This window comes from Mastomys coucha, unplaced genomic scaffold (assembly GCF_008632895.1).
Source record: "Mastomys coucha isolate ucsf_1 unplaced genomic scaffold, UCSF_Mcou_1 pScaffold22, whole genome shotgun sequence".
In the NCBI taxonomy this organism is placed as follows: domain Eukaryota; kingdom Metazoa; phylum Chordata; class Mammalia; order Rodentia; family Muridae; genus Mastomys; species Mastomys coucha.
The window spans coordinates 154,679,840-154,693,647 of NW_022196905.1; the positions used below are offsets into that span (position 1 = coordinate 154,679,840).

At 51.0% G+C, this 13,808-nt stretch overlaps 1 protein-coding gene across 1 annotated transcript in view; it reads left to right on the forward strand.

The window, feature by feature from the left end:
- Col4a2 (collagen type IV alpha 2 chain) overlaps positions 1–13,808 on the forward strand; it is a 143,484-nt gene that overhangs the window by 102,012 nt on the left and 27,664 nt on the right. The window contains exons 15-22 of the mRNA XM_031339026.1: positions 474–524; positions 1,207–1,251; positions 5,370–5,423; positions 6,496–6,562; positions 6,986–7,096; positions 7,527–7,676; positions 11,899–11,991; positions 12,509–12,663. Coding sequence (XP_031194886.1) covers positions 474–524; positions 1,207–1,251; positions 5,370–5,423; positions 6,496–6,562; positions 6,986–7,096; positions 7,527–7,676; positions 11,899–11,991; positions 12,509–12,663 — 726 coding nt within the window. The remainder of the gene's footprint in view (positions 1–473; positions 525–1,206; positions 1,252–5,369; positions 5,424–6,495; positions 6,563–6,985; positions 7,097–7,526; positions 7,677–11,898; positions 11,992–12,508; positions 12,664–13,808) is intronic.

Consider the following 13,808-nt stretch of genomic DNA (forward strand, 5'->3'; position numbering starts at 1 on the left):
TGATCCGTAAGTTCAAGGACGACTCCTTCCCTCCCCTCGCCCCCCCTCTCCCCGCTGCGATTGCTCCATCTTCAGGGCTCCTGTGGGAGTGATGGGGTGTACTCGGTCCTGTGTTCTTATACACTTCTCTGTGTGAGATGCAATCATGGATACACAGTGCATTTTATTTAATAATATGGATACTTAGCATTATCTGGAGCCATAAGTGGGGAAGGGGACTGGGAGGAAATCAGGATGGCCTCTGCTCTGGGCCCCGGGGGTCACTGCCATCTTGTTTGTCCAGTTTGACTCATCTTCCTAGTTCTTCCTCACCGTGGTGGTGACTGTGTGGCATCCTGGGTAAAGGTGACCAACACACTGCCATGTGCTCTCTCTACCCCCATCCTGTCACTAAGGGGCCTAGGAAGGCTGCAAACTGGCCAGTGATGAGCTCCGCTCCAGGCACCTCTCACACTCTGCTTTCTCTTTCCTAGGGCATAATCTCCAAAGGCGAGGAAGGCATCATGGGATTCCCAGGAATACGGGTGAGCCACATATTTTATAACCATGGTTGTCTGGCGAGTTGGCTTTTTGCTTTTTAAACAGATTTTCTGTTTTTAGGTCAGTCTTTAGGTTTACAGAAAAGCAGAGCAAAAAGTAGAGATTTCCCATGGCCCTCTTGTCCTACCCTGGGCACAGCCAGCCAGCTGGGCCTCCGCCACCAGGGAGCCACCAGGGACTTGTCTCCACCAGGGACTTGTCTCCACCAGGGACATGTCTCTGCCAGGGACATCCCTCAGATGCATTTGCTACAACCCATGAACCCATGTTCCCCTTGTGCTAAAGTTTTAAAAACAGTGTTCCTGCCCAGGAGGTCCCTCCTGGTTTGAGGCCTGGCTAATCTTTGTAAGGAACTGCAGTATCTAAGAGTATCTAAGATGCAGGCTCATCTCTGGACCCCTAAAGAGTCCAAGAAAAATGTCTCTCATGGGAAGGTTCATCCGTAAGAGGAAGGTGTCACCTTCCGAGCCATGAGCATCAACAGCCACCTTGTCACTTGGGGTTGGACTTGGCTACCTGAGGTTGAGTGTGGCCACCTGCTCCTGCTCTTCCAAACCTTGAAAGCACAGGGCTGCTCGATGGTTGTTGGCACTGTCATGCGGCCCTCTGGGGGAACTTGATTGGCTGCCCTAAATCTTTATTGCTTGTGTTTTCTGTTCAACACAGGGTTTTCCTGGCCTTGATGGAGAAAAAGGAGTCTTAGGACAGAAAGTAAGTCTAATGCAAAATGTTCTGGGCCTGAAACCTCATGTGTATAACCAGTGGCATCTCAGAAAACAGCATTTGTCCCTAAAGGTCACTTAGGATGTCCCCTGCTTTCACGGGCTCATGACTGATTATTCCAACTCTCAGAGACCTTGGTGTAACATTAACCTCTGTCTCAACTTCCCCATCCATCTGTTGCTTTGTCCACAGAACCCACCCCAGGTCTGCCACTAGGTCCCCAGCCCTGGGCCTCACACCCCCAGGTCTCTGCCTCTAGGTCCCCGTTCCCAGGCCTCATACCCCAGGTCTCTGCCTCTAGGTCCCCATCCCCAGACCTCACACCCCAGGTCTCTCTGCTTCTAGGTCCCCGTTTCCAGGCCTCACACCCCAGGTCTCTGCCTATAGGTCCCCGTTTCCAGGCCTCACACCCCAGGTCTCTGCCTATAGGTCCCCATCCCCAGGCCTCACACCCCCAGGTCTCTCTGCCTCTAGGTCCCCAGTCCCAGGCCTCACACCTCAGGTCTCTCTGCCTCTAGGTCCCCATCCCCAGGCCTCACACCCCAGGTCTCTCTGCCTCTAGGTCCCCGTTCCCAGGCCTCACACCCCCAGGTCTCTCTGCCTATAGGTCCCCGTTCCCAGGCCTCACACCCCAGGTCTCTCTGCCTCTAGGTCCCCGTTCCCAGGCCTCACACCCCAGGTCTCTCTGCCTCTAGGTCCCTGTTCCCAGGCCTCACACCCCAGGTCTCTCTGCCTCTAGGTCCTCATTCCCGGCCTCACACCCCCAGGTCTCTCTGCCTTTAGGTCCCCATCCCCAGGCCTCACACCCCAGGTCTCTCTGCCTCTAGGTCCCCATCCCCAGGCCTCACACCCCAGGTCTCTCTGCCTCTAGGTCCCCATCCCCAGGCCTCACACCCCAGATCTCTGCCTCTAGGTCCCCATTACCAGGCCTCACACCCTCACACCCTGTTATTGTCACTCCTCTATTTTTTAGAGATCGGCACATACTTTGATACTTGCTTATGTTTAATGATGATCTAGTTGCTTTTGTCCTGTAGTATGGCAAAGAAAAAAAAATGTGGATGAAAAAATTTTTTACAGGTCCAAACAAGATTTAGCAACAACTAAATACCAGCTGGAGCAGAAAGCCCACATAGAAATGCTATCATCTAATTAATCATTAATTAACTCACAACATTCATTGTATGCATGAATTCAGCCCACCTACTACAGAGCCCGACACCTTCCTGTCACCCACAGAGGAAAGTCCTGGGGTCTGGCTTTAGATCTGTGCCAGCCTCCAGGGTCATGTGACCTAGCATGCTCATAACTAGAACTTGACAATGAAGGAATTCTGAGCAAATTCGTGCCATGCTGTTCTGCATTTCATCCAATGGACAAGATGTAGGGGTCATCACACCTCAACATATATGCACCCAAACATGCCAGGAAACCACAGGGATGCAGTATATACATTCACCAAATCAGCTCACCCCAGGATCCAGCCATGGCTCCAGTCAGCTCATAGTCAGCCCCAGAGTGCGCACACAGGGCACTCAGGGCTCATCTTCCCATCAGGCAGCCTTGCCATCCTAGCTTCCCCTGAGCCCTGCTCAGATCACCACAGCAAGCAGGCACGTGACACTGAAGAGCCCAAAGGCTGAACCGAGGCAGAGAAGCTATGTGGCTGTTCTGGGATAGCAGGGAGTCTTGCCTCCTAGTGTGGTGGCTGACCTCCATGGCTCCAGCTAGAGACCTTGGCATTGACCGTGTACCATGGAGACCGCTATTACTGCTGTTCTTGTTCCTAAACTCAGGCTGGAGGCCACACACTAACTAAACCCTACTTCCTATCATGGTAGTTAGTGCTAAGAGTGTCCCAGAAAGCAACACAGCAGAGGCCACAGCTGTCCCCTGCTCCACAGCCAAGGCCAGAACGCCACTGGCTTAAGGATGGCAATGAGCAGATTCTGTAAAGGCAACTAAAGCGGGCACTGGGCCCAAAGCTCAGACAAGTCAGAGTCAGTGTACTGCTGAGGTGGGCCGGTGGCATGTCGTCACCCACTCTTCACTGAAACAGAGGAGCTGTCATGTCTGGAAACATGGCTCAGCATAGCTGCCTCTGGAACTAGAGGCCTATGGAGACTAGAATCCTAGACAGGGCCCAGCAAGCCCTGGCCCCGCCCCGCCCCGCCCCCGCCCCGCCCCCACCCTCACCCCCACCCCCATGCTGCTGCCTAGGTACAATACAATAGGGATGCCCATCCAGCTTTCTCTCAGCGACTTGGGAAGAAGCAGACGTCTGTGTGTAAGTGGGTCAAAGGAAGAACTAGTTTATCCAACTGAAAAAACAGGGAAACAGGCAGACATACACAAATGACTCATCCCACTGCACGCTAGTACAAACCACATTGTCCAGCTGCTGCCTCCCCACGAGCTTTCCAGATGTGCTGAAGAGGTGGCCTCAGGGGCCAGAACTTAAAGGGAGCTCCAAAGAGCTGCCTGCGTGCATACGGTGACCCATTAAAGCAGGATGCCAGAGAGGGAGGAAACAGAGAAGGCCGTGCGTCCCGGGGAAGCCCCAGCCTCCCTACAAGAACAAAGAGCCTTCTTCCAAGGCCTGTGTGCATGTACACAGAGAGGGGAGGGGGACGCATGTGGTGACACACAGGCATGGACACCTAGAAAAGTAAACAGTCCCAGGCAGGGGACAGAAAGATGTCTCATGCTTACATTTTCTGAAAAAATAAGCAATTATTTCCCCCTCATTTGGGGAAACCTGTATTTAATGACAGCGGAGTCTTCTCCCATCCTGGAGTTATTATAGAGTGCGCTCATGGAAATCTGGTCTCCTGGAGACCGTGCGCTGGCCACAGTCTTTGTGTAGTGTGAGTGTGGGACACAGGGAAAAACCATCCGGGTGTGGACAGGGCCACTCGACTACCACAGTTTAGACTCCAGAAATCATGTCTACAAGGTGTGATTTTCCAGCTATGTGGGAGTTAGGAGCAGCAGCCAGACTGTGCCCACAGGCCAGGCATGTAAGGGCATCATCATTGAATCATCATGATGCTGCATCTCTCTTCCTGCTCCATGGCCCTCTTAGGCGGATCCTGGGGTAAATCTTTCCCCGAAGGCCCCTGAGTTGATTTTTTTTGTTTGTTTTGTTTTGTTTTCGAGACAGGGTTTCTCTGTGTCACCTTGGCTGTCCTGGAACTCACTCTGTAGACCAGGTTGGCCTCCAACTCAGAAATCCGCCTGCCTCTGTCTCCCAAGTGCTGGGATTAAAGGCGTGTGCCACCACTGCCCGGCTTTGTTTCTGTTTTTAATGAATAGAGAAATTCCACATGAACAGGCTCTGAGGATTCTGTTTGGTGGCAACTGGAGACTTTCAAAACTCGTTATGAAGGCAGTTTAGCTGATGGATCAGATGTGGCTGCCCTGCAGGAGGAGATGAATCCTGCACAGTCTGGCGCTCGCTTGGATGCTGATGTGGCTAATGGAAGGAGCAGCCGTCCCTATTGTACAGTCCCACAGGGGCAGAATGGACACATGCCCAGTTCCATAGCACGTCACCCAGTATTCTCAACACCAACACAAAGGAAAAATTACTAAGAAAAACTACAAGGTTGGGGGTGGGGGAGCACTGGAGAATGTCTCTGCCTAAGAGTATTTGGGGCTCTTGTAGAGGACCTGGGTTCTGTTCCCAGCACCCAGTCGGTCACTCACAACCATCTGTAACTCTAGTCCCCCCTTCTAACATTCCTCTTCTGACATCCACAGGCTCCAGCCACCCACATGGTACACATACATACATGCAGGAAAAAATGTTCATATACATAAAATAAAGTAAATCTTTAAAAATGTAAAGCCCAAAGGGAGGAAAATCTGTCTGACAGGCACTGCAGGCCACATTTGGCTCCTGCTTCAAGAAAAGCAGCTTTAAAGATATTTGTGTATCTGAAGTGAGGGAAGTGAACGTGTGCTGGCAGGGGAGGTGCACACCATTGAGGGGATTCTTGGTGGCTGCACTGGCTGTGCTGGTAGAAGTGGCATGGGGTTGGTTTCTGGAGTTTCCCACTGAAGCTGGAAATAATAAGCTCATGTCTCCCATGTCTCTCTTTTAGGGAAGCAGAGGCCTGGATGGTTTCCAAGGCCCCAGTGGACCTCGAGGACCCAAGGTGACTCATGTCTTTCTGATGATGATGTCCTGCTCCCCACTTAGACAGCATGGGCAGAGGAGACGAGCTCCCCGGGGGGGGGGCAGCATGAGCAGAGGAGATGAGATACCCTGGGGGGCAGGGGACTGCTGTGTGTTGCTCAGCCCACTTGGCATGCCCAGTGCAGCAGGGGGCTGACTTTGTAGCAACGAGAAGGGGAGGGCCCTCCAGTTCCTGATGGAGGATGGAACTTGTGTGGTTAACCCTAAGGGCTGAGAGGAAAGACAAGGTGAGGCGATCCAGGGCAGAGGACCCAGCCCTGTGGGTGGCCCTTCCTGCTAGAGGCCATGTCTGTGGAGATCAGGGAAATGCGTGGGTGTATCTGGAGATTGCATGAAGCTGCTCCACAGAACAGATGAGGCTGGGCGTCCCTGCGTCTCCCTACCACCTCCCCCCTCACCAGATGGCTCACATGTCAGCACCATGAAGGTCTGAGACTCGGAATCCTTGCAGTCTCCCAGGCACTTCTGCCATCCATTCCCCTGGCAAGGGCTTCACGGGGAGATCCTCACATGCTGTGGTGTTCCTTTTTATGTTTGTCTGGTGGCTGGGATGCAGGGACTCCCAGCAGTCACATGGTAGAGCCGTTGCCATAGGGACAGTCCAGGTTGGATAGTGAGAAAATCTGCCCAATTAAACCAACTCCACAGGCTGGAGAGATGGCTCAGCGGTTAAAAGCACTGAGTTCAAATCCCAGCAACCATGGTGGCTCACAACCATCCATAATGAGATCTGATGCCCTCTTCTGGTGTGTCTGAAGACAGCTACAGTGCACTTAGATATAATAATAAATAAAAACATTGGGCAGGAGCAAGCAGGGCCAGAGCGGGGTCAACCAGAGCGAGTGGGGCCAGTTCAATTCCCAGCAACCACATGAAGGCTCACAGCCATCTGTACAGCTACAGTGTGCTCATATACATAAAATAAAGAAATAAATCTTTAAACCAACTCCACATTCTGTGCACTCCTGGGCAACATACAAATTAAGAGGACACCAGAAGGCTAGGCTCACAATGTTTTCTCTCTCCCCTAGGGAGAACGCGGGGAGCAAGGACCCCCAGGACCCCCTGTCTACTCGCCCCATCCATCCCTGGCGAAAGGTTGGTACGAATGCCTCAGGGTATGATGGGACCTCACATGGACCCTCTTCCCTGGTGGTTTCAAAACGGGTCACCCTATCTGTGAGCAAGGGCAATGTCTCCGTTTCCTAGATGCACACATTCTAGGTTTTAATGCTCAGAATGCCACTGAGTCCTGGTCTTCCTGAAATCACTGAAACCACTGTCTTTTTGGTATCCTCTGTGCCTCTATATTGTCATATATTTATCAGAATCTTCCCCTGCTGGGCTGTCAACTGGGGGCCCCTGTATTTTCAGCATTCGACTCTCTCTGTATACAGGGTACTTACTGGGAAGCTGGATGCCTGAGTGAGTGGCCTGTAAATGGCAGCCTCACTGCTGTGGTATGGGCTTGTTCCTAGACAATGATCTGATCCTAACTGAAGGGACCTGTCTTGGTTGCAGGTGCCAGAGGTGACCCAGGATTCCAAGGTGCTCATGGGGAGCCAGGAAGCCGAGGCGAGCCGGGAGACCCTGGACCCATGGGGCCTCCAGGCCCATCTGTGGGAGATGAAGGTAATGGGGTTTCATAGCATCAGAACATACCTGGACTCGGGTATGGACATGGACCAACAGGCTTTGCTGGTCACGTGGCTTTCCTGTGGCTCCATCCGTCCTTCTCATGGAGTAGTCTCAGCTCTGAGGAGATGACAGGCACATGCAACAGTAAGCCCAGCAAGGTTAGACTATGACACCGATGGGTGATAAGTGATATCTGGCGCCTGGATGGAAGAACCGGGGGTGCCGTCCAACGATGTCAGCAAATGGTCACAATCCCAGGCCATTGTAAAAGCTGTAAAAGTTGACAACTTGTGAAAAAATGTACCAAGGCCATCACCTTCTGAGACCCTGAGGCTGGTTCCTGAGGCAGCCCTCTGTGACAGGAAAGCTGGCACGCCTCTACCTTTAGGGACACTCACCTGCTGCAAATGCTCTTGGATTTCAGATTCAAAGAGAGGCCTTCCAGGGGAGATGGGACCCAAAGGCTTCTCAGGAGAACCAGGCCTCCCAGCGAGCTATCCTGGCCCACCAGGAGCTGATGGAAAACCAGGTCCCCAAGGAGTCCCTGGGCCTGCAGGCCCACCCGGACCAGATGGTGAGTGGCTGTGTTCACCGGGAGCCTAAGCAAGCTGGTTCTGAGTTGATCCAGTAGGCTAATGAGTGAGGGTGTGGTGGAACTGGGGTAGCAATTATTGCCTCTCAGTCTGTAGAGAATCGGTGATCCCATGACACACACACAGCGAGCTGTGGCTGCAGGGGCCCCCAGGCCTCTGCAGGTGTCTCCTTCCTTAACTCGCAGCTCCTCTGCTTTGCTTCAGCAATCTGGCTCAGTGTGTCATTATCAGCTTCCCAGTCACTGCAAAGCCAATGTCACAGGAGATAACCCTTGATGACAGGAAAAGATAGCTGCATAAAAGAATGGTGGCCACTGACCAAGGGGGACAGGAGACCTGGAGAGTCTGTATACAGCAGATGAGGTGGAAGGTTTGGCCAGCCTGCTGCCCCACAGCACCTGAGTTAGCCAGGGTGATTCTCCGTAGCAGCTGGGATGGTCCCTGACTCAGCCAGAGTAGCATTTTCAGGTTGTGATGGTCCATGCCATCCTTAAGTGAAGAACACTCTATCTACTGAGTGGTACACATGCCATAGCTTTGAGCTGGCCATCCACAAAGCCAGGTCTCTTCAGCTGTAGCGTTCAGTTACACATTAGATGTTGAAAAATTCCTCATGGGAACATTTCAGCTCCTGGAGAGACTGGCTTATGTGGCACTGGAAGGAAATATGAGGTCATTTTCTCTTTCGGGGGTGACATCGACCCAAATTTAGGAACTTCTTTCCAAAATGGCTTCAACTCCCTGACATCGCCTCCAGCAACCTCTCCTCGGGTCGTCCCCTCATGGGGCAGTGCATCCTGTTTGCTAATGGACAGTGTTGCGGTTTAGTTAAACTTCAAGTTCAGAGGCTGTTTTAACTGCTTTGGGAAAATCCTTCTCTACACCATCTCCAAAGGGGAAGTTGTTGGCAGACACTTAGGAAGCCAGTCACTTTGCTTCTATTCAGATTCCACAGAGACATTTTAACTTATATGAGCCTACTTGCCCAGATTTCTTTCATTGGGAAGATACCACATTTGTTTGAAAAGTTTTGTGTTGATATTTTCATGGATGATGCATCTGAGCAAAGCTATCTTTGATGTTTTCTATTCTGCTAAAAGTAGTTTTATGATCTGAGTTATATTTGTTAATATTGACAGGAAAGTATTTATTGATGACATGTGTACCATATGAATGTCTATGAGCCTGTCCTTCCTGTATGTAGTGTCTGTAATATTTCCTCACATGTGTCAAAAACATAAACACATACCATGAATGAAGACATTGTCTCTGTCACTCCATCCTGTCACAAGCATCCAGTATCTTCATGGATAAATTTTGCTCACTAAGTGGTTTATGGCTTCAATGACATAAATAAACTAACAGAAGCAAACAGATCTAGATAGCAGCCTGTTGTAGATGACCAGCTGATAGGGGGATGTATACAGAAGAGGGACGCATGTAAGAAGTTTATCAACTAAAAATGTTAGGACATCCGATTTAAGCCCTTTTTGCGTTGTTTCCTCTGTGAGATACATTGTTAGCAAGTCATCTGCTCTGACAGCAAACTCTTAAGTGAAAAGTAGCCAATCACTGGCCTTTCCAAGTGTGCGTCAGTTAGTACTGGAAATCAGGAGTCCTACAGAGCTCAGCCTTTCTCAGAGCTGAAATTTTTGCAGTCTTCTCTCAGAAACTGTGTTTGGTCCTACTTTGTGTGTTGCAGTTGCTGAAATCCAGAATGCTTAGTCATTCAGAGAATCCGAGGGAACCTTGGTGCCAGCTGTCCTTCGGGTGAAGGGCTCTGCTGGCACCATTTCTAATTCAGCTGACTGAATCAGCTATTGGCTTCTTCGTGGAAGTCATGCTGAGGGCTCCCACATCCCAAAGAACTTGTTTAAAATTATGAATGAATTAAATAGAGGAAAACAACCCAGGGGAGAGACAGAGGTTGCATCTACATGGCTCAGCTATACATTCATAAAGCCCGTACTAACTCCCAAGAAAAGCATCTCTCTTTGTCCTTGGTGCAGGTTTTAAAAGGCAATTTTGTCCTTGGTGACAGGTCTCTAGTTTTAAACATTCCTAAAGTCCAGGTGATAAATCCTTCTATTTACAATCTGCTTTTCTCTCAATCTGTCAAGAGGGCTTGACAGTTTAGGCTAAGGCCCAACCTTGACTAAGCAGCTCCTGGAGGGTCCCACGGGCACACAGCACTGCCTGTGTGGCAAGGTTTTCCTCAGCTCCATAGTGCCTGCCCACTGTTCCCACTCTCCCGGCACTTTGTAGGACTGCTCAGTTGCCTCCTCTCTCTGTCTGTCACTCTTTCTCTCTCTGACCTTCTCTGTCTCTCTCTGTCTCTCTGTCTCTGTCTCTCTGTCTCTGTCTTTCTGTCTGTCTCTCTCTGTCTCTGTCTCTCTGTCTCTCTCTCTCTCTCTCTCTCTCTCTCTCTCTCTCTCTCTCTCTCTCTCTCTCTCTCTCTCTCTCTGTCATAACTGATGAAGCTCCTGAAATTCCCTCTGGTTCCTTCTATCCCCACTGTGCCTACATAAACTCTAGATAAACTCTCCAATGGGAACGCGCCCCGTTAAAACATCACCATTCTTCCACTGTGCTCTGAGCTACAGCCATGAAACTTCTCACTAGAAACAGCCAGCACTGGGTCTCAGGAATACCTAGCCTCAGAATGCCCAGAGCAAGGTTGCAGATCTCTACCCTCTCACTCTCCTCCTTGGCCAACACATTCCCTAGTCCCACTGTTCCTCCATAGCATCTGAACTTGAGCCAAGACCTAGGAGTCTCTGGGCACCTCACTGGACCCACAATGTGTGGTGCAGCCTCTCTCCTTAAGTCCTTTCAGGAGTCCCTTTGCCCTTAGGAATAAAAGCCCGAGTCTTCTCCCCTCCTCCATACCAACACTCCTCCGTGTACCCTTTACACACCCCCTGGTCATGGCTGCCTACTGCTAAGGGGCCATTTGGTCCCTCCATTCCATTTGTGGATAGCCCTTCGGCTCCCTGCCTGGCCAGCTCCCCTCTGTCAGCCCCAGTTCATGACACTTCCTCAGAAAGACCTCCCTGGACACCGCCCGTTCTAAATCGGCTGCTCCCAAATGTCCTCTCACAGCGCTAGCTAGAATCTGAAACTTCACATTTGTTTGCTGAACGTGTTAGCTATGTCCCTGCATCTCAGCCGTCAGCTCGAGGCAGGCCGGCTTCCCAGTGCCAATACAGCTCCTGGCTTGCTGCCTGGCATAGCTCAGGCACTGGCTCGTGGTGGATGAATGAGTGAGTGAGAGACTGTGTTAGATGTGCGGCCAGATCAGATTACCCAGAACAATGCTCGCTGGCCTCTTCTACAAACCTCTGCTTCCCTAGGAGCTCCCGAACTATCCCATGCTTTTTCCCAAGAGCAAAGGCCTCTGAAGGCAATGCTTCCATATCCTTTCTAATTCCTGTGTCGTCCCAAGCGTCTACCTTGTTTAGGCATGTTCACTGGAGCTATGGCCAGCGAACATAGATTTAACAATGATGAGGCTTGGTGGCTTACCCCTGTCATCCTGACACCTGGGAGACTGAGACAGGAGGGTCACCGTAAGTTCAGGGTCAGCCTGGGCTACAGAGTAAGACAGTGAGAAGCAGAGGAGTCCAGAGGTGCTCAGCTCCCACTCCCAGCCAATCTCGCCGAATGAGCAACCTCAGGTCCGCCACCAGGTGGCAGTCTTCCCAAAGGCCTTAATGGAGTCTCATCTGGTCACCTGATATACATATGTGCAATTATTGGGCACTGTAGTGACCAATAACTCTGACCCTTAGTGAAAAAAAAATTGGACCTAGAAGAGGAACGTTGGGGTCAAGGTCATTCAGTGAGGTCAGCCATGCCTAGTACCAATTACCAACTGGGAGATTTCCCGTTAGTTACCAGGACCCCATGTTTGCAGGTTTACATGTGTGTTCATGTGTGCAAAGTTAGGTGAGAGGAGAAGTGGGAAGGTCTGGGCAGAGGCGGACAGAGGGGAAAGACATTGGTCTGATACATTGATGGAAAAGCTTAATTTGCGGGCTATGGTCTCTGTTCTACCCTGAGGCGATGGCCATGTGGCTATCCAAGCCTCTGTCGTTGGAGGTGCTGGTGTGGGCCTGGAGATGACTTGGCCCAGAGGCTGCGCTGGACCTGATGCTGTCTCTCTCTCACACAAATGCTTCTGTCCCATGTATCTCTCCTTAGGCTACCTGTTTGGCCTGAAAGGGTCGGAAGGGAGAGTGGGTTACCCAGGACCTTCAGGTTTCCCAGGAGCTCGAGGGCAGAAAGGATGGAAAGGTGAGAACTGCAGGGTGGGAAGGTCAGGATGGTGACCCCAACCTAGCCCCCATGTCACCTTCCCTTGCAAGTTGACTCCGTCCCCACCCTTCATTCATTTCTCTGAAGGTAAAAGACGGGCATTCTGATCTGAACTCTGAAATACTCCAAAATCTGAAATTCTGAGAACCAATATGCCGATACGGCACAGCAAGTGGGAAATCCCCCAGCTGCCATCACTTGCTGGACCGCAGCCAAAGTGGCCACACCAAAACTAAAGTTAACTTTGGGCTATGTACAGGTCATAGGAAACATCTTACATCTGGATGAGAGTCTAGCCATGACCTCACCACGTATACGCAGAATAAAAGGCATTCTGAAGCCAGGCGTGGCCACGCACGCCTTTGATCCCAGCACTTCTGTCCAGGCTGCCTGGTCTTCCCACCAGACCCCCTCACCTGTCCTCCCACCCCGCGACCCCACCCCGGGCTATTCCAAGCCCAGCTTAACATACGCATCCCTGTCCTGATCACTACAGGTGAAGCTGGAGACTGCCAGTGTGGCCAGGTCCTCGGGGGTCTTCCGGGACTGCCGGGACCCAAGGGTTTTCCTGGGGTCAATGGGGAGCTTGGAAAGAAAGGCGACCAAGGAGACCCAGGTCTGCACGGGATCCCTGGGTTCCCAGGATTCAAGGTGAGAGAAGAGCGCTCCTGATGATCGGTGTTACCTTGCAGCTGGCAGGTGCCTGAGGCTGCCAAACATTCACACACCCTCTTTTTTTTTTTTTTTTAAAGATTTATTTATTTTATGTGTATGAGTACACTGTAGCTGTACAGATGGCCGTGAGCTATCATGTGTGTGGCTGCTGGGAATTGAACTCAGGACCTCTGCCGGCCCGCACGCACTCACGCTCAGGCCCCGCTCGCTCTGGCGTAACTCACTGTGGCTATCTTCAGACACACCAGAAGAGGGTGTCAGATCTCATTACAGATGGTTGTGAGCCACCATGTGGTTGCTGGGATTTGAACTCAGGACCTTCGGAAGAGGAGTCAGTTCTCTTACCCACTGAGCCATCTCGCCAGCCCTCACACACCCTCTTAAAAAAGAAAAGAAAAAGATGTGCTTTTGAAAACTTGTTGGGCTAAAAGAGTGCAAGCCACTATGGAAGGAAGTTCTTCGTTCTCTGAAAGTTAGACATGAAGTTTTCACAGGACCCAGAGGTTCCACTCCAGGCTGCAGAAAGGAAATGCAGCCCTGTGACTTCTCAAATATATGCACTCAAGTATATTCTTTTTACATAAGAAAAAATTGCATACCCACCCTAAGAAATGCCATCCTGCAAGGGTGGAGCACTGGCCACACTACTGTATTCTATACATATACACAGCCTCACCATGTCTCCCAGGCTAGCCTCGATCCCTGGCAATGCTCCCATTTCTGCCTCCTTTATTCTGGGATGACAAATGTGTGGCACCACAGCTGAATGTCCCTGCCATTTATCTTTGCGGCATTGTGTGATTGTGACCAGGAGGCTGATTGGATGGATATAGATGAATGGGCTGTTGATTGGCCAAATGATGATTAGGCAACAGAGAAAGAAAGTTCTTGAGGCACCTGGCCAAAGACAGTTTCAGCATTCCAACCCTGCAGAAAGAGAACTTAAGCCCTCCTCTGTGCACATAGCAGGGGGCTTTTCTCCAACAGCCTCTGGCTTCATTTGTTGTCCTGAACTTAATTATATGTCTGTGTGTACAACAACCCTGTGTAAAAGGATCCCCTAGGATGGCGTGTGTGTGTGTGTGTGTGTGTGTGCGTGTGTGTGTTGTGTGTGTGTGTGT